At 40.0% G+C, this 24,650-nt stretch overlaps 1 protein-coding gene and 1 long non-coding RNA gene across 4 annotated transcripts in view; one reads left to right on the forward strand and one right to left on the reverse strand.

Annotated features, from left to right (window-relative positions):
* The window catches only part of vaspb (vasodilator stimulated phosphoprotein b), a 31,602-nt gene extending 11,125 nt beyond the window's left edge, over positions 1–20,477 (reverse strand). The window contains exons 1-2 of one of the 3 annotated variants that reach the window (XM_037775528.1): positions 19,954–20,477; positions 2,818–2,989 (exon numbers count right to left, since the gene is read on the reverse strand). In XM_037775528.1, coding sequence (XP_037631456.1) covers positions 2,818–2,989; positions 19,954–19,958 — 177 coding nt within the window. In that variant the 5' untranslated portion in view covers positions 19,959–20,477. The remainder of the gene's footprint in view (positions 1–2,817; positions 2,990–19,953) is intronic. The other 2 variants (XM_037775530.1, XM_037775529.1) reach the window with 2 other exon arrangements.
* LOC119491451 lies at positions 1,974–22,851 on the forward strand. The gene is made up of 3 exons (XR_005207611.1): positions 1,974–2,225; positions 4,069–4,071; positions 22,836–22,851. It is a non-coding gene; the product is annotated as an uncharacterized LOC119491451 (long non-coding RNA).
* The last annotated feature ends 1,799 nt before the right edge of the window (positions 22,852–24,650 follow it).

Genomic DNA, 24,650 nt, shown 5'->3' on the forward strand with positions numbered 1-24,650 from the left:
ATTATCCTGGTTTATATTCCACCCAGCAGGTGGCGTGAAGCCTATGAACCAGGAGGGAAAAAATGTTCTGGGTTTGAGCGTTGCCTGAATGTGCTGACACGCCATTTCACTATTTGTTTAACAGCCTCTGGATTCCACAGAGCAGAGAGGAGGAGAGGAGACCCTGTCAGGGTGAATATCATAGCGGGCAACATGCACTGAAAAGAGAGGGGAGCAAGTTCAGCTGCCACTGCAGACAGCGGTGTTCCTAAACTCTCCATAATTCTGTCAAAAAGGCAAGAAAGGCAGGAGAGACAGACCGAGGATGTGACCAGAAACACATTCAATATTAGGATAAAAAGGGGAGCTTTATATGCTTTTAAGTGAAAGAAAGCAGCATGTTTAAAAAGCCTGAATGCCTGCAGAAAAACCTTAATACCACTTGGACACACTGGGCTGGGATGCATAAAATGAATTGAAAAGAAAGCATGAAGACAACTAAAAGTTACTCTACATGCAGACACTCTATATTCGCTCTCATTAGCTCCTCTGTGCTCTCATCCAGCACCATCCTAAACCAAGTTGCATGTCTCCATCAGACAAATATAGAGTCCTTATTGGGTATCAGGCTTCTTCCTAAATTGTCACAGGAAATGGTTGAACAGGCTAACCATCTCAGGAAACATCATCCACTTTAAGACCTGTCTCTGGGGAACACTTTGCAGTCCTGAATGTTTAAAGAAGGAGAGAGACACTGAGGCAGCAGGGAGAGCAGGGGCGTAGTCACGGATAGACCCACCCAAACCCAGTTTACCCAGCTTTCTGACTTCTGCCCACCTTTATCTGGCCATATCTGGTGAGTCATAATCTGGTGATAACGAGAAGGAAACCCGCTTTGTTCTCCTTTTCCAATATGCCTGTGGATTGTCAGGTTTGAAGGGCAGTCTCTCTTCTCACTATACCAACGTTAAGCCCGAAATTAACGCTAGATGTTCCACAGAAATTCAGCTTTAGGTCTCTGTATTAATTTGTATTCCCTGCCAGCTTAAGCAATAATTATAAAAATAAAGACAAAAGATCATGGCTAATTCGAGGCTTAAACAAAATCTGTGCTGTCTGTGTAGCTGGGAAACATATAACTAATGATATTATCTTGATATTTTCAAGCTCCTCCAAACAATATACAGCAGGATATACTGCATGTCTTCATAGCTTTCATAACGGTCCAACCATCGCTATTAAATGCCATTAGTTTTACACAGACCAGTACCAAAACAGAATTAAAACACAAGCTTAGTAAACTGGGTCTATTAAGTGAGTACAAGGCAGAGTTGTATGAAACCAGGTTTTGGCTAAATTCGTACTGCAAATTTACAAATGACCAACATTTGAAATCATCACAGCAAGTTGTATACAATGAAAACATGGAGCTCTTCTGTAAGCTTGGTGTCGATTTCCAGCTTCCTCTCGAGCATTTGCAGAATTGTTCTTTATACTTTTCTCTCATTTCCAAGGCACAAAAACACAACTACAACAAAAGTGTCATGTCAAGTTGAGAGATTTCAGCAATAAATCCAGCACGCCTATACCGCTGTGGACGGGGCCGGCAGCAAAATGTATTTTAGCCACTTAAAAGACAGACCCACCTAAAAAATCAATATCAGTTTAAGTGTACGCTATATTTAGAATATTTTCCCCACCTTGCTGTGAGACAGCTATACGTCTATGTTTCCGACGGGGAGTTGCAGCCGTTATCTATGCCCTCACCAAAGCAACCAGACTCCATTGAAAAAACAGTGATTTTACCTCACAGAACACAGGAGTTGCTGTTCTACTGCTGCCTCGATCGGTTAGTTTGTTTGTGCTATTGTAAGTCATACAACAACACAAACTGACTAACCGATCGAGGCAGCAGTAGACCAGCAACTCCTGTGTTCTGTGAGCTAAAATTACTGGGGTTTTTTTTCCAATGGAGTCTGGTGGCTTTGACGAGAGCATAGATGGATACAACGGATTCAGTTCCCCGTGGAAAGGGCTGTCTGACGACATGATAAAGCGGTGTAAATATACTAAATATAGCGTACTCTTAAACTGATATTGATTTTTTTTAGGTGGACCTTTCTTTTAGGTAGCTAAAATAAGTTTTGCTGCCGGCCCCATCCACAGCAGTACATTGCTTTGGTTCTGTGCGGTAACTCCTGTCTGCTTCTTCGAACTGTGGGCGTGCCGACCGTAATCTACTGTAGGTAATACACTGACTATGGATAAGTACCTCATACAACCCCACTTCAAAAACACCAAAACTATCCCTTTAAGATTTATGACCAAATTAAATTAAACATACCAGCAGAGGTGATGTACTCTTGCCCCTGCTGAAACTGAACTGCTGGTATAATAGCTCAGTAGGTCACCAGTTATTTGTAACACTGGAGCTGGCTGTACCTGCACTGAAGGATTTGCTGGGACACAGTCCATGCGGTCATATATGCAAAGTAAATAATTGCCAACATGAATGCACTTTAAATAAGCAATAAAATCATGGAGCAATTGACAATAATGACTTCTTAGGTATTGCTGATGAAATGATCATAGTATAAACAGTTCTAGTGTGTGTCGTCAGATAGATCGTGATAATGTGAATGAATGGGCACATACAAAGATAGACTGTCTCACACTTGCTTGCTTACTCATACACCCTTAGGTACTTACAGGAGACCACATGACAGACACACATGAATGAGCTACAGTTACAAACAAAGCTAAATACACTCGTACTTCCAGAGGCAAAGTTTCACACACACTCCCCAAAAACACAAAGTTTGTCAAAGTTTGATGTACCTGCTGGTCCGCCTGCATCTTCCGTCCCACTATCCTGAAGGCATTGGTGGAAGGGTTGTGATAGATCTGGACTCTGCTGAAGGACTGGGGTCCAGCGCCCGCCGGCAGCCACTTCTTATTGCCATCGTCATAGATCATCACAGTGGCCCGAGCCTGGCAAATACTCGACTCACTGCAAGACAGAGAGCAAGACAGAAAGACAACATTAATTATAATCAAGAAAGAACATTCATTTGAGGTAATCTCACGCGGGATGAAGTTAGTAAATTTGAGATTTGATTTGTTATTCTTTCAAAAAAGGTACTGGCAAGCTTCATGTTTAAGACAGAACTCATCATATGTATAAAGGCTCTGAGAGATGCATCATTTTCTCTGCTTGCCCAAGCCTACACAACACAAAACATCTCTTACATGTAGCCATGAAATGAGTAAACGTGTCAGCCACATCAGAGCAAAAAGTACCGGTAACTGCAAAAAAATATAACCACACAAATTAAACCACAGGGATTTGTGGTAGTGATTGTACACTTAGCTGACAGAAGGTACGACCAACGATCTTTGCGGTTGATCTACAGAGATTAATAGATCTTCAAGGTTATATCTAGAAGATGCTAACAAAGAAAGACTTCTTTTTCTTATTAGAGCTACAACGATTAATCGATTAGCTAGACTATGAAATTAATTGCCAACTATTTTGATAATCGATTCATCATTAAAGTGATATCAAAATGTCTATTTATTATGTATATTTTTCTATATCGTTTACATCATGAAGTAGGCTAGGACTATATTCATTTACTTTTTTCTCTATAATTTCACATAAAACTTTATGTTCATTTTGCACGGTAGTTCTTAAAATGAGAACATACTCAGTACTTTTCATTTGTCATGTATTTAATTCACGCAGAATTATACAAAAATAGGCTTTACCATAGTTCATATAGACTATTTATTTAATTATTACCAGAAAACATGCTGCTATATCGTGATTTAATATATGGCTTTGTTGAATGCTTGATTCTGATTGGTCAATCACAGCGTTCTACGGTCTGTTATTTCTTTATAGCAGACCGTTGCAATGTATAACAGCCTGTTGCTATTTATAACAGCCCGTTGCTATGTATAACAGCCCGTTGCTATGTATAACAGCCCGTTGCTATGGACGCAGTTCTGATGTCAGATTATGGCGGACCAAAATTATTGATTTCTTAAGTAAGTAGCTGTGTAATAAGCAGGATAATGTACAGCTAGCAGGTCATTGTTGTGAAATAAACAGGGCGATGCGGCACCACGATGCGAAGTGGAAGGGTACTGCATCGCCCTGACAACAATGACCGGCTCGCTGTACATTATCCCTTACTTATTTAGAATGCTATTAAATTATGGTTTGCACTACAGTGTGAACTGCAGCTGGAAGGGAAGAAGCAAACACAAGGAGTAGACATGAGGAGAAACTAAAGACAAACACACCAAAAAACTTTTTAGAGACGAGAGCCAGTTCTCCTACGCTAGCCAGGCTTCCTCTCGAGGCCTCACACTGTCACAATACATTGCTTCTGAAATTGCGCTAGGATTCTCCTGATGGATCACAGAGTATAGTTTGTTCACATGTTGAGTGTTGCTGATGGAGGAGTTCCTGAAATTCATACAGTATCTGTCTGGCAAGTTATCAGTCATAGAGAACTACACCACACTCTCCTTATCCTATGTGTCAAAACGGAGTGAAAGACTAAGAGGAGGAATGCAGAAACGTGTAGATTTGAGGTGGAGAAAGACAGATTAGTTTGATGCCGAACAAGATGGGAGGCGAGACAACAATGGAGGCTGACAAAGACGGGAAGTTGTGCCGAGCTCCGCCAAAGAGACGAGGCTCTGGAATCTTCCACCTGCTCTACATCAACCTCCACTAACTCCTCCACACACGCTTCACAAGAAAACGTGTGCTGCGAGATCAGTGACAAAACATTTATTTATAGTTCCACGCAGGTAGAGTAGACACAAGTTACAATGCATTCAGGAATGCCCACGTTTAGGTAGCAGTAGCAGTGTTAAGAGGCTGCAGAGTGTGTGCATACATATTTGCATTTCAGACACTAAAATCTGAAGATAATGAAATGGTTCATTGTAGAAAAGAACGATTATTTTTATACCATAACACACATATAAACTATAGAAATATCTCATACAAGTATGAGGTATAAACACATTGAGGTACAGAAGGTACACAGACAGAGAGGAACAAAGGTGGCCGACTGTCAATACCAATTTTTAACCATTCCTCCCCCTCTTCTCCTTAATGCCCCCCCGTGCTCTCCCAATAGACCTCTAATCCATGTCTTCCACCTCTCCCCCCTCTCCCTCCATCTGTCCCACCCCTGATACAATCTGCTACTTCCTGTGACACAGCCCCAAAGCCACAACCCACTTCCTGCTGCCAACACTGCCAAATAAGGCCTGCCTCAGTCTGAACAATCGATATGCACACATACACACATAAAAAGGTCCTATAGTTTCCTACAAGTAGTTAACATTTCACTATCTGTCAATCATAGAGAAGTGTATTATATAAACTTCAAAACACCTTCCTGCAATTGTGTTATTTGGCACACGTCTTATAATAATTGTGCCCACAGTGGTGTTAGTCCAATTTTTCATTGTGACTTCATCTCCTCTTTGCTTTTTGGCAACCTGTAGCTACAGAGATTTTTGCAGATATCCTGTGCTGCACAGCAATAAACACATTTTTTATCTATTAATTTCAAATCATTTGTGTGTCTGCATTTTTAATTGTCAAACAGACAAACACTTTACTTGAACATCAGTCGAGAAGCTTGTAATGAGGACTTGGTAAGGAGAGGTTAGAAGTGCTGAGTGAGAAAGGACTTCTAATATAAACAAAGATATGTAAATACAGATAGTAGCGTGATGTGAGATGAAACTGGCAGAGGGAGGTACCTGAGCATTAGAGAGGTTATTTTTTCTAGTCTATGCTTAATAAGGTAGACTGATAAATTTTGTCAGGCCTATATATTGGCCAACTTTAGCTTATTTAGATAAGGTGGCAACCACCGGGTTTGAAAAGTGAAGCCAATGCAGAAGTGCTTTAAACTTGCATTCTTTCTAATATCCAGCAGGGGGCGACTCCTCTGGCTGCATATACATTAGCTGATAAATGACAAGAAATTGCATAACAGAAAGATGGTAAAGATATGTGTAACATAATTTACATTGATTGTCCTACTTAGTGCATATCTTAATCAAAATTATTCAAACAAACTTTCTGAGGGGGTCTTGTCCTTCCCAATGTTTATGTATGTTATGTGTTTATGCCAATGAATCGTAATCCAATATCTTTTGGGCTATAATGCTGAGGGTGTGCAATAATAATAATAATAATAAAAGAAAAACACTCAACTTTATTTAGAAATCAATTACTTTTCACTCACAAGATTATGATTTTCAATTCTCAGTGTGACAAGGTCTATCAAAGTGGATGTACACATCCCTACAGGTTGTTACTGCAATAACTCGGATGTGTGGTTTTAATAAATGAACAAATGAAAGGGAACAAAAGCTACACATAGGAAACTAAGTCACATTTGACAACAGTGAATGAAGAAGAGAGAAGGCACTCTGGAAATGGGCTCAACATTGACACTGGCTTTAAACCCACACTCTTGGAGCAGGTTAAAGACACCTCGGGTTGGATGGATAAATACTGCAGCGTTCTCTGATCTTATCGGCATCGAGCACGCTGTAGATGTGCGGGGCAGAGAGGGCTTATGGGAACTGGGAGGGGACAGAGACTTCGGACTGGGAAATGTATGCATATTTAATGGCAGAGAAAGCGAAGGCTCAGGAGTGAGACTGAGAGTGAGCAGCTGCATTATTGATGGAACTACGGACACCGGGGCGATAAAAGCGTGTGTGGCACACGCACATACAGACGAGGACTCGCGGCGCACACCCTCGCACCTGTCAACCTGCCAACACGTGTGTCCATGTGTTGACCCAACCTACTGGGTACAACATGGCTGCAGAAGACTCTGACTGGACTGAGTTTTAGTACTGGAATAAACCAAGACAGGCGCGGTCATCTATTCCTGTCTTTCCATTAGACGAAGACCACCAGTTCACCAGTGAAGACGCTGGCTGTGGAGCTAAGTCAACTGGTCACTTAGTTAGCTTAAGAGGTTTTCCCTTAAGCACAAATAGGTCACTGGCTGATGCTCTGGGAGGGATTTGAGCCACCAAATACCTCAAGCAAAGGACCTGCTTAATACAACAGAGGACTTCAGCACAGGAAATGATCACCAAAATTGCCTGTATACTTTAGAAAAAAAAATGACTTAAAAGCTGAAGCCAGTCTGTCTTCACTTGTCGTTATTACAGCATTACAGTGAGTTCCTCATCTCCCTGCGGTCAGTGAGGGGTTAACAGGAAACCGCAGTGCACGGACGGGGCACACACTCGCTTGGAAATGTCTGTATAAGGCTGTGCTCTCAGAGCTTTTCCCCAAATGTGCTGGCAAGTACAGTCAGGCCCAGTAGCTCTGTCTCATCCCTCCTACTCCTCCATTTACCTGACCCTCCCACCTCGCTACTCTACTTCCCTCTCCATTCTCTCTGAATCAAAACGATTTAACCAAGTACCAAGATCTGTCACGGGATGTCTCTTTGGTGGCATCCATGCAGAGATATGTACATTACATAATACTGCAGTTCACATTTATATTTGGTGCAGGGATAAGAAGGCCTAACGTACAGTGAAATGGATAGGAGTACATTCATCCTATGTATCATGAGACTGTTTTACTGAGCAAAATAGCACACGTGACATACAGACAAGACGCACTGAAGTAACTCAGCATTGCTGTCTAGACACTAAGTAGAGTAATACCATTCCTGGCTCACTGTCCCTCCTAATTCGTCAGGCTTCTTTCTCCTCCTGGAGTTCATAATGCCACTATATGAAAAGCCTTTTTTTGCCCCTCACAACTACAGCCATCTATCATTTTTTAATGATGTTCAGGCTTTTTCAGTTGCCTCCAGGAATAAGTGTCTTTCTCTGTGGTAAAAAAAACAACAGGGATAACTGAGACCTGCAGGAGTAACGAGTGCAATCGGACAATAATATCCTTACAGCTTCATGTCTGAGAGGAAGGTTTTTTCGTTGGGGCTGTCCTTGACCAAAGACTCTCTTACTCGTACAATTTTGTCGACTAATCGATTATTTGATTTAAACAATATGTCTGTGAAACTGAGTTTGTAAGAAATCTTAGTCGACTAAGACCAAAAGACAGATTAGTCGACTAATCGAGTCTTAGTTTTTTCCACCGCTGTCAAAGTTGATTCACAAAACCAGTCATGGCCAAATATGAAACATAAGATGGGAAACAGGTGTCATATTTGAATTAGTAAACCTTAGGTGGCCGTGCTGCACCTTAGATGAACAAACGGTGATTCATTGCATATCGTTTCTTCTTCCCCTACAGTGAAACGTCACATTAAAACCAGACAGGGCCTGACAATAAGTCACCTAATAGTGTCTGTGTTTAACCAAACCACTTCCTCCCTCACATTCGCGGCTTGATAAAAATAGAGAAGACATTTTACAGATGAAAGACAAAAAAGCATCACTTTAAATGCCTCTATATGATGTGTAGAAGAACAATGTTTTCTATATGTTTTTCCTGTAATAATTTATAGGTGAATTCTAGGGCTGTGTGATTTTTAAAAGAAGTGTGATTATTTTGACTGATATTGCAATAGCGATATGTTTTGCGATATTAGAGGGAATGATAAATATATATAATTATTCTCATTTTCATTGAAAAACATATTAAAATGATTATGGTGTGATTTTTGCAGGAATCTGTACCAAACAAAGATGTTTTCTTAAGTCTGTACAATATGACGTGTAGGCCAGGACATCTCTGTAGCTCAACAACGTTTAAATTTAAATGGTATTTTGACACATATTTTGACTTTAAAAATTATTGCACCTCCTTATTATGATTTTGATAAAATGTGGATTAATTGTGCAGTCTTAGTGAATTCCTTTGTCTTTTTTATAAGTTATGATAAACTGAAAACTATTTACTGCAGATAAAAAAAAAAACATTGTTCCATCCTATCTGCAGATGTTTTTATTCTGGATATGAGAATATGAAACCTGGGGCTGATCACATTGGAATATGTTATGGTGGATATTTATACATATATAGTGAGAACTTCATTCATAAGTGAAGAGTGAAACTTTCCCTTTCCTCCACAGCACCTGGATAGTTGACACAAGCTACGCGTGTGAAAGTCACGTTCGAGACAGACACAAACTGCAGGCAGAAGTGAGAAAAGGAAGTGTTAGCTGCAAAGAGGCAACATGGGAAAACACATTATGTGCCAGCATGGGAATGCGCCCCTGTTTATACTATATTATGAAAGCCAGGCTGCACAGTTCATCCAGTTATTATTAGTTCGTTATTTCCATATTGCAAGAGATAAAATTTTCTTTTGAAATAAAGGGTTTTGCTGCCTCATTGCCACAGTGGACTGAGGTCATGATGGTGGTAAAGTACTTGACCTCGGATGCTGACTCGGACATGGAAAGTTCACACAATAGCCTGTTGACGCTGGCCTGGTCATCTGACAGTACACTGTCCTCAAACAACCCTCGGGCCATGTATGTAAAGGGCTGTCAGCCAGGCCCACATGACTCTGAAATCAACCTCTCTGAGCAACAGTGTTGGAAATCAACTTTTTTTGTCCACCTGCCACCATGGCTGTTGGTTTCCAAAATGTAGCAGCCACTCAATAGATTACCATTGTTTTTTGGCTGGGGAGTGAAGCAAATCTAGCAGCCACTTGTGTGTTTTAACTAGCATTTGGCTGGTGACTGGTGCTAATTTCCAACCCTGCATACATCTCATGAAACTTGTTTGTATCTCATGTCAATATTCAGTGACTATCACAGACTGTAAAAGTAGGAACAAAGATAAGCTTTCAAACTGCAAAGTGCAGTTCCTGTTTAGCTGTCCCATAAATGTTAATATGTAGCCCGAGACGCCCGGACTCAATTCAGGGGACAGACAGGGCTTTCGAAGGTTTGAACATTGTCCTACCCACTACAGTACAGGCTAAATAAAAAATAAAAGCTTTTAGACTCAGGTTAAGGCTAGAAAAGGAGATCTCTATTAGCCTTACTCCTCTGCTAACTTCACTCCCCCGTTCTTCGTCATTCTCCTCACGCCTGTTTCTTTTCACACAGGTCCTAGCATGCTGCTAAAGCACGCACAAATGGACACACACACACACAGATACATGTATTTGCTGCAGGCTACTGCTTTCTGCCTCCACGAGTCAGCCACACAGAAACAGCCAAGCAGGCTATCTCAGCTATTCTTTAGCTCTTCTTCTCAATATCTTTGTTTGAATGGAGTCGGACAGCTTCAGCTGAGACTCCTCCACTAAGAAAAGCCCTCAGCATTCTTTGAGTGCTGACTCATCCTTTGCCTGGCACCGTTTATCCAGCATTGTGGAAAAGTTGAATAGACGTTTGGCCAAGAACTTTCATTTAGTGTGACCACTTCAAGAGAGGAGATGAATTCCTTCCTGCTTCGGAGGCAGTGTGTTGCGTTGTGTGTGTGTGGCGAAGGGGGGGGGGGCATTACTGCTACACTCAATGCCCATATTTGGAACCATCTCACCTCTGTCCTCCTCACTGAGCTCAATTCCTTTTACAGGTTGGAGCACATCCTCCTCGACTCAGGCCGAGGAGGAGGCAGGCCTACTTTTCTGGAGAAGAACAATCCCCCCTTCTCAGCTGCCCTGACTTGTACACTCTTTCCTTTACAAAGCGGAAAAATGTCTACACTCAGATCTGAGCCCACTGAAGAGAAAAAAACTAAGTCGAGAAAAACAACAATCATATTTCCTGCTTCCGCCTTCTCATTGATTGAGTGGCATGAGTGTGTAGACTTTGAACTTACATTAGTCTACTTTTCAGATAGTGGCTACTTGGATGATAGTCGTACAATGCATTACACCGACGAAGCCAACCGACCCTTTGCTAAGCCCCGTCCCCAGCTGCTACTCCGTCAAGCTGTCAGAGCTACGATGGAGCCCACACTGTCACTAACTGTACTCCCCTGTACTAAATGCATAAATATCTAGCTAATTTGGGGAAAAACGAAACAGCGATTTCAGAGAGAAGCAGACAGATTATGCGTCTCCACTATGTGTTTGAAGGATATATCAGGATGTCAAACTGACTCAGCAGCAAAAACAGGTTACAAAGATAAAAATAGAAGCTAAAGCATGCAGATCACAGTGTAAAACTGAACTACTACATCACCTGTCAATCAGAAGACAATGAAATTAAGGAATAACACTGTTCCTGTAAAGCCAGGAAGGTTTTTAGTCACTAGTTAATGATGTGCTAAAGTAATCTGCTAAGGTTAGCTCCACAAGTTTCTACGTCGAAATGTAACATTTTAGAAACGTGTATCTCCTTCCAACCACTCCGGGTGATGAGAATCACTATTACACAACGTTTAACCATGAGTAGCTCCACAAAACCAGCCTGAAAATGAGGAAAATCGGAAATGATTGCATGAATGTCCGAAAAGTAGAGCCAGATAGTTGTCGGACCCTGTTCGAAGCTAGCTCGCTATGATTGGCCAGTCTGCATTCAAGGGGCGTGACTTAGCGAAGGCTCAAATCCATCACCATAATACCAAGTTTATGGTGGCAAACAAACTGTAATAAAGAGTTTAAGCGCTCTTGAAGACCTTTACAATTAATTTTTTATTCCAACATGTGAACAACAACAACTGAACCTGCACCTCAGCTGATCCTTTGTTTGCACTACCCAGGCAAACACAATGAAAATAGATAGACATATAAACTGGCCAATCCATATAATGATGTTTATCCTGTTACTGACTGAAACTATGTACAAACAAAACAACAGAAGTTACATTCAGGCCGTTATTCACCTATGACTGAGCTTTGAGCATTAACTTTTTTAGCAGATGAATCTTTAACAAAAGGATGTTCCTCTTTTGACCACTTAATTGACCTCAACATCAAGTTCCCAAATAAAACTTGTACTATTCAAATACTACCGCTTAGACAGAAGGTCATAAAGGGACAGAGTGGGAGCTTCATGCAGCATCCAGGTCAGCAAAAACTGTTTCTGTAAACAAGATTATGTGCATCACTAATCATGCAAAAACAAAAAGTGTCACCCATGCAGAAAATGGTTCAGTTTTTAACTGAAGAAGTAAAAACAGGTTCCCTTTTTAAGCCTGTCCTCTTCTGTTTAGTTATAAACAACAACCCAGAGTTTAAGTGGTGCCTAATGATAAATGAAGGAAAACTGCTGCCCAGCAAATCATCTGCTGGGATTCCTCCAATACTGTTTTATGTAATGCAGCCTTTGTGTATCAGCAATCACCATCATCCCAGATAAGTGAAGTTAAGATCCGAGGACCTGAGAGATAGTAATGTTTAAGATGGCTGACAGCATAAAGCAGTTCTTATACTAACTGGCATCCATTACGCTCCATTAAGCAGCAGCAGTGGACCCCCTGATGAACTTGATGTATCTTTGTGCCCATTAGCAGTGCTGACCATGCAATATATCACTATAGCATTTCTGCCCACAACAAGCTTCGGTTTCACTACGTTGTTCGATTCAGACTCTCCATCAGCTGGAATGACGTCGCTCAGTCTGGCTAATGCAAAAAGACCATAGGGTTTGTAGATGTGTCTGTTACTTCATTCTGGCACCTTAGAGCTGTTTGTTCCGCTCGATTTCACACTGGTGAGGGCTAGAAGACAAGTCATACAAGCTAAAACACAGAAATCCAAATGCCCATCTATTCTTATCCTCTGAAACATCTCAGTTCCCACTCAAGCAGAGTCAATCGTCAAATCAGAGCTTTATAGATGAGATGAAGAATGGTGACGTCATCTTCCTTTATTTCTAGCTAGTTTATTTGCTACATGAAAAATTGCATCAGAAAAATGGCTAAAAGCGTGGATGAGATCAACGCAGCTGTACAGATTGTACACAGACATTACAACTCTTAAATAAACAGATTTAGATAACTGCTCCTAGTAACCACTACCATATCTTCCATGTTGATGACAGCAAATGACCTCGTCAGACAGATATGGCAGTTGCTCCTGATTGGTTAAAGCAAAACCAAAATAAATATCCCCCCCCCCACACAAGAAATCAGCAAACATAAACAGTGAATTAATGAAGCGAGCACGAGTATCAGGCCAATATATTCTGCTTATAATGGAAAGTGAAAAACACCCAACTTGGTTTTGAGATTGATTAACAGACAGAGGTAGTTTTCTATGCTTCAGGTCATGCTAATGTTTATCTGGACAAAGAAATATTTCAGGGTTTCCCGCCGGGCCTGAGATGACTCCCCGCCAGACCAAAGCATCAAAGGCTACCACTAAATTCAATTCAAGACTTTACTAAATTCATAAACACCATTCCAACTGGGACCATGTCCGTTATTGTTATCTGTACTGTGCATGTTGTGCTATTTATTGTATGTATTGTGATTTACTATGATGTGTTTTAACCAACCTGTGAAGCCGAAGGCAAATTTCCACATTTGTGGACAATAAAGATTATTATTATTATGTATTTATTATGTATTTACATACCTGTAAATGTGTAAAACAGGTAGCAAACTCCTTTAAGGAACAACTCAGTGCATAGGTTGTGTACTTAACGATAGCGAGTGTGCGGTCGAGAAAGAGAGCGTTCGTATGCGTTAAGGACGGTGATATGAAGTTAAAGGTAACGTTATAGCTGTGAACATAGCAGTGCTGTGTGTACAGTTTAGGCTGTCGGTTAATAAATGATACAACTCCCAGGCCAAGTTTCCGTCACTGTGTCTTGCTCATCACCTGCAGATTAAAGTGAAGGGGTTAGCCTCAAAGTTAGCGACAACAGCGGCTCAGGCTCACTCACTTAATTTGGGCTGACCCTTAAAAGGTCTACCAGCTATTCTCATTTTAGTGACAAGCTGTGACATCCACGTTTTGCTCAACCAGGGAACCGGGGAAGGTTTGTCACTTTTACCTGATAAATGAAATGATAAATAAATCATGATTAATTATTTATAGATTATCAACATTGTTGTGGATTCATTTTATATCAATCAACCATACCATGACGGAGGACTGTATCCATAATACTCACTGCCAGCGATTTACACAATTTTCACACACACAATTTCTTGAGAAAAAAGAATTCAACTGCGGTTTGAAAACACAAAGCTCAGTAAACAACTACTTAACATGGGTGAGGCGTGACCAGCAAGCTAGTTAGAGTAAAGGTCAAGTTTAAAATAAGTGATCACGGAAGAAACAATACTATACAGAGAGAGCATAACAAGCTAGAGAGGCACAATTAAAGAAGAAAAACGTCCACCAAGGAAACTGGATTTGTCGCCAAGTAGACAATAGTAGGTTTTGTATGTTGAGCAACTCCTGTAGCAAAGCGTCTAATCCACGGTGCAGGCCGGCATAATGGCCTATTTATGAGTATGAGAGGTGGGAGGACCCACAGGGGTAAATTGGTTCAGGGGAGGGGGTCGCAGTGATTGGGTGTTGTAAGAGACAAACTCGCAAGACCATTTTGTTAATGGAGAGTGTGGAGTGATGAAGCATACGGGCTTTGTGATCATTTAGACACACCAACTGTACAGCGAGTCTTTTGAAGTGCATATCAACATGCAACTCTTTATGATGCATGAAATAAAGCCATTATTCTTAATCCATTATAGATAAGAATTCCCACAAGCGCACCCCAATTATCTCAAATTGTTATTGCTTCTGGGGCGCGGGGGGTAAGTGTGGCTTTTAGGAGGTCTTTGGCTGGAAAAACTAATTTAATAAGGCTGTTTATGTTCACACTAAAAGTGCAATAATGTCAAGTATGCACAATGTCTCCCATGTATGCGGATACAGTTTGCAAAAGATGATGAAGGTGAATCAGAAATGTATCCGTCTGCAAAGAACAATGCAGTTTTACATCGTTCCAGCGAATCCATTTAAGTGAAAACTGAGAACACAAATGTTTCTGTGCTTTATATTTTGAATTATAAAATAGATTTTAACAAGTAACATCGATTGCTGGCAGGCTGAAAGTCTGTTTATACCATGCAACACTGATAGACTTCAAAAGAAAAAATGACTGTGCGAAGGAATTAGGAAAGCAAGTAGAGACATGAAAAATTAGCATCTGAGCACAAACATTACACAACACCATGGCATGAACACGCTGTTAACGCAACACCAATGAGTTTCATCTTGTTATCCTTACATGGACATTATACGCACCAATATTGCTAAATGCCTTAAATAACAACAGCTACTGGCCTGTTGGGACATGAGGTCAAGAAGACATTGAAAATGTTGATAGAGGAAGAGGATATGACAGCAAAACTGCAAAGATCTCCGTTAGAGCTGCATTCCTTTCCAGTTACTGCCAAGGCAGGAAAAAAAGCTGGAGCCGAGACACAAAGGAGACTGAGGGGGAGGCCATTTCCCTGCTTTTAAGGCTGATCAATAAAAAAGCTCATGCAAGAAGAAGAGTGTAAGGAGGAAAGCTGAGGAGCCCAGTTTGGCATCGCTTCCAGGCATGTGAAGCTTCTAAACTGAGCACAGAAAACTCGTTAGATTGCAAACAGTGTGGCGAGGCGAGCAGATGCATTACACCTGTCTGCTTACGACACATGCTTAATTCTTGAGCCTGAGGCGGCCATACTGCTGGTGTTGGATGGGACACACAAGTTAGTCACAGAGACCCAGTCAGTGAGTCATGGGGGGGGAGACAAGAGTCACCTCTGACAATAACAGTGACTCATTATGCAGATGGGTGCACTTCCTGTGCCACCGAACCAAAGGATGAGATAAGTCTGTAATGCTGATACGGTGCTCTTAGCATTGATTTTCATTTGGGAGCATCTGCTTTGAAACAACAGATGTGCACTGAAGGTGGTAGGCGGAGATAACGCTGTATGAGTGGAATAGCAGGACGTTTCTATTGACTGCAAACCATAGACTGTATATATAGATGGATGACGCGTCTCCACTTCCTCCCACTGTACAGATGTGAAGCCAAAATATCCCGATTACGGGAGCTGCCATCTTGAGATTTTTGCGTCATTTGGAGCCAGAGTCTGCATTGATTGGGGGACTAGAGCCACGGTATAGTCCCGCCCGAGCCAATCCCGAGCCGAGCATGGCCGCAGCTTGTTAGCGAGAGCCACCTAGCTGCTACTTTAGCACCACGGTAGCTGTCTGGCTAGAAAAACACAACAACTAACCATAATATCTCTCTACATGTCCCATCCGCTCACATGGAGGGGGTGAGTTTTATGACCTATACTGCAACCAGCCACCAGCGGGCGATCGAGACGTTTTGGCTTCACTTTTAGGGAGCTGTCATCCATCTTTATATACAGTCTATGCAGCAAACGTAAAGGCATCTTAAAGACGCATTACTGAAATACTTTCTCAACTGGGTCAAATTGTTGAACTTTCGACAGCTCTTGTGTGTCAACATTCACATACCACAGGGACAAATGACAATGAACATGAGTGGAACTGCATTCCAGTCTTTACCTATTATGCAAGGGGACATCAACTGTTCAGGCCACAAAGGACGGCCAGCAGGAGCAGTATCCAGATAAAGTAAGACTAGGGATGCACGGCAGATAAAGGCTTTAGAATTAAATATTGGCATCGACCAGAAATGAACTTTTCCTCTGATATAACAGGCCGATACAATGCTGTTGACGAAGTGGGTGCAAAAACAAATGCCTGTGTTGTGGAGGTACGGTACATTGTTTTGCAACCTGTGAAATAGGTCAAATTTGCCCTGGCTGTGTCTATTTTCATGATTGTCTCAGGGACAGCATCATCCAAGCCTGATAAAGTTTTGTTTGAACATGTTACATAAAAATAAATATGGCACGTTTTACAAGTAGCCTAAGTTGAAGTAGTTTTCATATTTTGCCCAGTGAATGTATACATTTTGAAAAGCATTGTATTTTATGTCTGCATCCGCCAGTGGGCCATCATGATAACAGTAGGCATAATAATATGTTAATTCCACTACAGGAGATACTTGATGATCTCTGCAATTAGGTGGAAACCAAACGTGCATATATCTGTATCGGCATTGGCAATCGGACAAAATTAGTTGGAAAAATCCAATATCGTGCATCCCTAAGTAAGACCTACAATTATCAAGATAAATGTCACCTATAATCAGCTAAGAGAGACCAATTTGAAGGGCATGACGAAACCTGAAAATAGACAAAGTGGCTCCAGACTTTAATATTTACATTTTGTGTTTGGTGCAGCAGTCTAGTTGCTGAAGTGGTTTGTGGTTGGAGGAAGTGGTTTTTGTGTGCAGTTGAGCAATACGACAATAAAGCAATAATGCTTATCTTATTGTTTGATGTGTAATAATTCAATTACGTACCATAGTGGTGTAATAGTTTTATTATACCATAGTGGTGGTGGGACCAGTTTGTTGTCATTGTGATTTGTACGCGTTTGTATACAACAATAATCTCACACTGCAGGTTAAAGACTTTCTTCTACTAATTCTATTACATATTAACCTGCCTATGTGTTCTGTTAAGTATGTTAACACAGTAATCTTTGCATTAACTTAATTAATGGCCGGGTGTTAATCAGCTGGGTGTTTTTTAATGCCTTACTGTGATTGTGGCATGATTTAAGGCAGCTCAAGTGCCTCCTGTTCCTGCTTTAATCAAAGTCACTATGCAGAACTATGTGCAAAACAAATACAAAACCTGGACCAACCCATGTGCCGAGCTGAGATATATTGTTACTAAAATGGCAGCGCAATCGGTTTCGAGATAAAGAACTAGTCACACAGGTTACCAGCCCTGTAACTCCACTGTACTCTGCTGTATGGTCCTGAATTAAACCCGCATCTGTAAAGCCTTCAAATAACAAAAAAGTTGTTCCTTGACATAAGTGGACTGTTTAAATGTGAAGGAGTGAAAGAAAAGAGGAGCGGTCGCTTCAAAAAGCATGTAATTTCAAACTGCACAGGCTGTGACAGGATGTGGAATTTGTGGACATGAGCTTTCCACTGAGAAATTTGGTTCCTCTGTAGTCCCAGGGGGAGAAAATAGTAGAAGAGGGATAGGTTTTATGTGTGGCTGAGGAATGCATGACATGATATAAACAGGGGGCATTTGAGTGGTCATTGTGCTGCTAAAGGAGCCCCCCTATATAGAGGAGAATCCACCATGCTTAAGTGCCTTTCAGCAAGACACTGAATCCCTTTCACTTCTTCTATAAACTACCCTGACCTTTGACTTTAGTTATGAACACTGCTGTTCACTTATGGAGGTTTTTATATCATTGCTATTTTGCAGGATAGTGTTTTTTTTGGCCACTTTGTCAAACTCTAAGGAGGCTTCTGCTCCACTGTTCAGGAAACTGAAAATTCTTTCAGTTTATGACATAAATATTCATCAGATATGTGTGTTTATATATAAGTATATGTTCTTGCCTTCTTCTTTACCATCATCGTTTAGCAACTTCTTTAAATCTAATTCAATCTCAAATTCATTCACATAATACTAGACAGGTTAATCTTGTTTTGAGTTGGTTGGTGGATTGGATGATTGAACTCTCGAACAGTAACAAGGAACAAACAAGACAACAACTCAAAACAAGAGTCAATACCAACAGGAGAATACACTGTTTACCATTGGCAGAGCATTTTGGCAAATTTGTCTTGGGGCGCTTCCCACATAATCAGCTGTGTTGCTCATCCCACAAATGCATGATCTTTACAAGTTGGACATCATTGTGAAGGTACATAAACAGGCTTTCCAACCATGTAAAATACAATGCCAATTAGCATTGTAACAACAGAGAAATAATCCACCAAACACAAATCTCCCAACTTTTTTTTCCCAGTTTATTTCAATGTTTTTATTGGATTGTTTGGTTAGGTTTTTCCTGCACATTTCGTGTACTTTTTGTTGTTGTTTAACTTTTGTTGTATTTTTAAAATTAGTTTAGATCTTTCTTCCTTTTTTGTTATTGTTTATTTTTTTCTCCTGGGGTTGGTCCCTTGTATAAGCCTGTGGCTTCTTGACCTCTCCTCACACATTTCTTTTTTTTTTTTTCATTGACTGGATTTTGTGCAGTTTTATATATGTGCAAATAAAATAAATAAATAGGTTAGGTGCTGCTGCTGCAGCCAAAAGGAGCAAAACAAAAGAGTTTTGAGTTTGAAACACATACAAAACTATGTTTTTGTCATCTGACCAGCTCAACAACCCAACCCAAAGGCAGCCACACTTCAACAGTCTGACCATGCCAACACAAATACTTTCTGGTACCAAAAACCACCAAGTTATTCACCAGCAAAGGTCACAAAAACCTGCTACACATTTTGTGTACTTTTTGTTGAATTTTTAAAATGATGTTAGTTTAGATCTTTCTTCCTTTTTTTGTTATTGTTTTTCTTTTTCTCCTGGGGTTGGTCCCTTGTATAAGCCTGTGGCTTCTTGACCTCTCATGACACATTTCTCGTTTTTTTTTTTCATTGACTGGATTTTGCACAGTTTTATATATGTACAATTAAAATAAAATAAAATAGATAAATAGGTTAGGTGCTACTGCAGCCAAAAGGAGCAAAAAAAAAAGAGTAGAGTTTGAAACACATACAAAACTATGTTTTTGTCATCTGATCAGCTCAACAACCCAACCCTGGGAGTATGAACAGGGAGGACTACACTTTCAGTCTGACCATGCCAACACAAATACTTTCTGTTACAGAAACCACCAAGTTATTCACCAACAAAGGTCATAAAAACCTGCTACACAGCGTCCTGTGAAGCTCCATGTAGCTGAAACCACACCAAAAACAGCCAGAAACTCGAGTTATTCCTGATTTAATGTGTTAGAAAACAACTGGAGTGAAGATTTAAAGAAGGTATTATAGGAGTCAGAACTGAACAATCGCCTTTTGTTGAATCCAGGAGCCGAAAACACCAAATGTAGGCTGTAAAAACACAATGAAAGATGAAGGTTTCCTCACCTCATTGTTCGTCCAGAGTGGAGCTCCTCTCTCTCTCCTCAGAGGGTGAGTTCAGAGCTGACTTCAGAGCTGAAGACCGGCCTTTAAAAAAGTCACACTAGTGGATAAAAAAACGAGGAAAAATCGGTGAAAAAGGGGCGCATCTACACCCGCAAACGGGGTAGCAACTAGCGGTGTAAAGAGAAGCACACCTCGACGATTTCCTGGTTGTGTGGAAGCGGGAGAGGAGGAGGAGGAGGAGTAGGAGGAGGAAGAGGAGATACAGTAGTGGAGCGGGCTTGTCAACTCCAATCACTATCCCACTGTGCTTTCTACCGGTTTCTACGAGATAAAAGAGGTGAAGCCGGGAGGAAGCGGGCTGTACTGAAAGCAGAACTTGTCTTTTCACACTTTGTGTTGGTTTAAGGCTCCGTTTCTTGAGATTTAACCCCGTTTAACCCGACTTTCCTCCGCTCCCCTCGGTCGGTCGGTAGGTCCGTTGGTGTGGAGTCGTTGGAGTCTGGCCCAACCGCCAGCTTCAAAGTAGGCTACAATTCCATGGTGCGTTCAGGTGCGCCTCGTAAAGCCAGCAATTTAGGCGTGTGAGTGTCCTCGACTGTTACAGAGACTTAATTTTTTTTTTGTTAGTATTTTTTTTGTAGTATTGTTTTTTATTTATTGTTTTTTTGTAGTATTGTTCTTCTAAGGTTTATTCAACTTCGTCAACTATTTCTTCTGTACGTTTTTTGCAGTTTAACTACTCCTGCATACTTTCAGCTACAGAAACCGTTCAACTATCAAAATGATCAGCTCTTTAAGGACATTAGTGCTATGACTTTTCTTGTTTCAACTATTTATACTTTTTAAAATTTGAAGCTTTTTCCAAATTGTTTTTACAATGTAACGCAATGGAGAAAATCTTCAAATCGTCTTAAACCTACTCTACTTTGAGATGCTACTGCTTTGTATTTCAGCTCTTAGCTTCTTTAGGTAATGCAGTTCAGATTCCAACTCTGCCAGTTGTACATTTCATCTTCTAGGGTTTTCAGCAGTGCAGTGCAATGCATTTGAGCTTTAACATTTTTAGGCTAGTCATTTCACATTTCTGCATTTTCAGCAATCCTTTGCAATAAATTTCAGCTGTCAGCATTCCCACGCATTTTCAGCAGGAAATGCATTTTCTAGTTATATAATATTATGATATATATACATATAGAATATTATGACTTTATTTTCTGTAAATCTCCGATTTTTTCCCCTCAATGTGGCCCTGTATACTACATTTGCACTTGGGCTATCACTGCATTAGACTTTTTTGTTTTTGTTTTACATTTATCCTTTGATATTGCAATATATTGTTATTAATTGTTTTTTTTTGTTTTATTAAAACAACAAACATTAATTACTTCTTTATTATTACGACTTTTTTCGCGCAAAGTTATGAATTTATTCTCGTAATATTACGACTTTTTTCGTGCAAAGTTATAACTTTATTCTCGTAATATTATGACTTTTTTATTGTAAAGTTATGACTTTATTCTCGTAATATTACAACTTTTTTTCTCATAATATTATGACTTTATTCTGGAAATCTCAGATTTTTTTCCCCTGAATGTGGACCTGTAAACTACATTTGCACTTGGGCCCTCACTGCATTAGACTTTTTTTTGTTGTTGTTTTTTTTACATTTATCCTTTGATATTGCAATATGTTGTTATTAATTGTTCTTTATTTGTTTGTTTGTTTTATTGACACAACAAACATTAATTACTTCTTTATTATTACGACTTTTTTCGCGCAAAGTTATGACTTTATTCTCTTAATATTACGACTTTTTTCGCGCAAAGTTATGACTTTATTCTCGTAATATTACGACTTTTTTATCGGAAAGTTATGACTTTATTCTCGTTATATTACAACTTGCGCAATAATTATATGATGCTGTGCAATAATAATATAATTATCTGACGGACACTTTGTGCAATAATCTGGCAAAACTGTAATCTGGCAAACTGTCATATTTTATACTGTATTTTATATTTTTTATATTTATATTGCTCTCTATCTCTTTTTATTTTATTTTTATTGTATTATCTTTTCATTAGCACCTATGGGATTGTCACAATCTTATTTCGTTGTACTACACAATGACAATAAAGGGCTTGAATCTCGAATCTTGAATCAAAAACTCAGTAATGTAGGTGGGTGGGTTTATTATATGTTGCCAGAGAGTTCCTGTGAACCAGCACCCTATTTTGCTCACCATTCTAGGAACAGATACAAATCAGAGATAGAGGTATGTTAATGCTCTTTTTGTTTTTTTTGGTATTTTAAATTTTCCAATAGCACTTGAAGGCAGCATTTCATCCATGCCCTACTGGCTGTCTGGGTAACTTCAGGTTACTTACTTTTGGCTTATTCCATACAGACTTTCTGAAGCATTAAATTACCAATGTTTCTGGAATAAAAAGATTAATACAAAATTACTACAGCTTTGATTCAAAAGATAGAGACTGATAGAGACACTGAACTACAGAAATCTTTTATGCTAAAGTAATACTTTCTAATTCTGTTAACAATGAAATGACTCAGATGGCCCAGTTTTCAACACTGAGATAGTGTACACACTAAAAGCACTCCTTCCTAATGGGGACAGCAGTGGAAGAGAGGATGAGAAAGGAATGCATTACGTCTGCATGGCATGTGTAAACATCCAGAAAGCCAATATGCCTTTAGTCTCTCTTAGACATACAAGCTGACAGCTCTGAGCAACTGTTAGTCTGGTATTTCTTTTTTAGCCATGTGTCCCCTGTTAACTCTGCTGAAGCTCAGACTGTCAAGTGAACCCTTTTTTTCCCCCTCGTCGCTGAGTGTGCAGATATTAACACCACATCTTGGGTGAGCTTGTGCTCCAAACATGTGTGGAGGTGTTTGTGTGACTCGCATTGGCCCAGTCTCAAAAAGTTGGTCCCATTCCCAGAAAGTAGCTCGTAAAGAATTAGAAACAGTCATGCAGTAATTTTAGGTTCCTCCTGTGCTCCTCCCCACAGCTTTATTTCCACGGCTTGACGTCAGTCGGTCAACACACAGTCGACCATACAGCTGGCAGCCTGACAGAAGACCTGGTGGAGACACAATATGTGTTCAGAGGTACTGTTAAAGGTCCCATATTATGCTCATTTTCAGGTTCATATTTGTATTTTGTGTTTCTACTAGAACATGTTTACATGCTGTAATGTTAAAAAAAAACTTTATTTTCCTCATACCTCATACGTATTTACCCTCTGTCTGAAACGCTCCGTTTTAGCACATTTTGACAGAATTGCAACAGAATTGCAACAGAATTGCGTTGCTAGACAACAGTTTGGGTCCATGTGTACTTCCTGTCAGCTGATGACCTTCATACACACTGCAACAAAGAAATAAACTGGGACACATTCAGAACGTTTACGTTTAAAATCGTGTCAAGGGTCTAAATATTGTATATTCGTGACATCACGAATGGGCAGAAATCCTGACAGCTTGTTTCAAATGCAGAGTTTCTGAATACGGGCTTTGTGTATTTCCCTGTTGATTGAGTGTTTCAATACTTTCACAGTATTTATATAGGACTTAAGCCTGCTTTATAATTAAAAAATATAAAAATCTCACTTTTTTATAATATGAGACCTTTAAAGGCAATGAGAGATGGGAGTGTGAGATGGAGAAAAAGGGGAACAAGCTGCTGAAGAAGCAAGTGGATGTCCTTGGTCAACCAGGCTGAATTACATCTCTACTTATCTCTCTATCCCTGTGAGTTTGTAGAGAAGCTATTATGTAAGCAGACTGCACTTCTGCTACATCTTCTATCAGAGACTTGTTGAAGCATACAGTCCTGAGGCAGCGTCTGAAAGCCTCCACTGCTGATTGAATGGCACAGGAATAAAGAGAATTACACAACTGAACTTCAATCGAGGAAACTAAATGTCGTACGTAGTTGGCAGCAGTTAGGCAGACAGGGATTAGTAGTAGCAGTATAAACATAACCAGACGAGTCAGTTTGTTAGTATTTTTTAGGGAAACGCAATTTACGGTTACTGTCTTTCCATCTCTTCTTGACGGGAAGGAATGTGACTGGAGGAGGGTCAAATCTGTAAAGAGGAGCAAGACACAACTAAGAGGTCTGGGCTGGAGGCCAGCTTGGCAAAAGGGCAAGCAGAAGGATTTTAGAGAGAGTTCAAAATGACTTGTCCTGAAATGACCTGAACTCCTCACAAGGCAAATCAGGACTGTTACACACTGACAAAGTAGATCAGGCTACAGTGGTGGAGGAAGAAAAGTACTAATACCACACTGTGAAATACTCTGTTACAAGTAAAAGTCCTGTATTAAAAATGTTACTTAAGTATAATCAGGTAAATTATTGGTGGAGATCATATTTAACAATTTTTTATGGGACTGCAACCAATTTTTTTTTCTCATTATGGATTAATCTGCTGATTATGTTCTCAATTACTTGATTGATTGTTCGGTTCATAAAAATTCTAAACCATCACAATTACCCAGAGCCCAAAGTGACACATTCACAATGCCTGTTTTGTCCAACCAATAGTACAAAGCTATTAAAAAGTAATAACAATGTATTTAAATAATTAAAAGAAAAAGCCACAAATCCTCACATTTAACACGAGAAGTGCATGGAAAATGACTTGGAGGATTTTGAGTTGGAACGATTATCG

Source organism: Sebastes umbrosus, chromosome 7, assembly GCF_015220745.1.
Source record: "Sebastes umbrosus isolate fSebUmb1 chromosome 7, fSebUmb1.pri, whole genome shotgun sequence".
NCBI lineage: Eukaryota > Metazoa > Chordata > Actinopteri > Perciformes > Sebastidae > Sebastes > Sebastes umbrosus.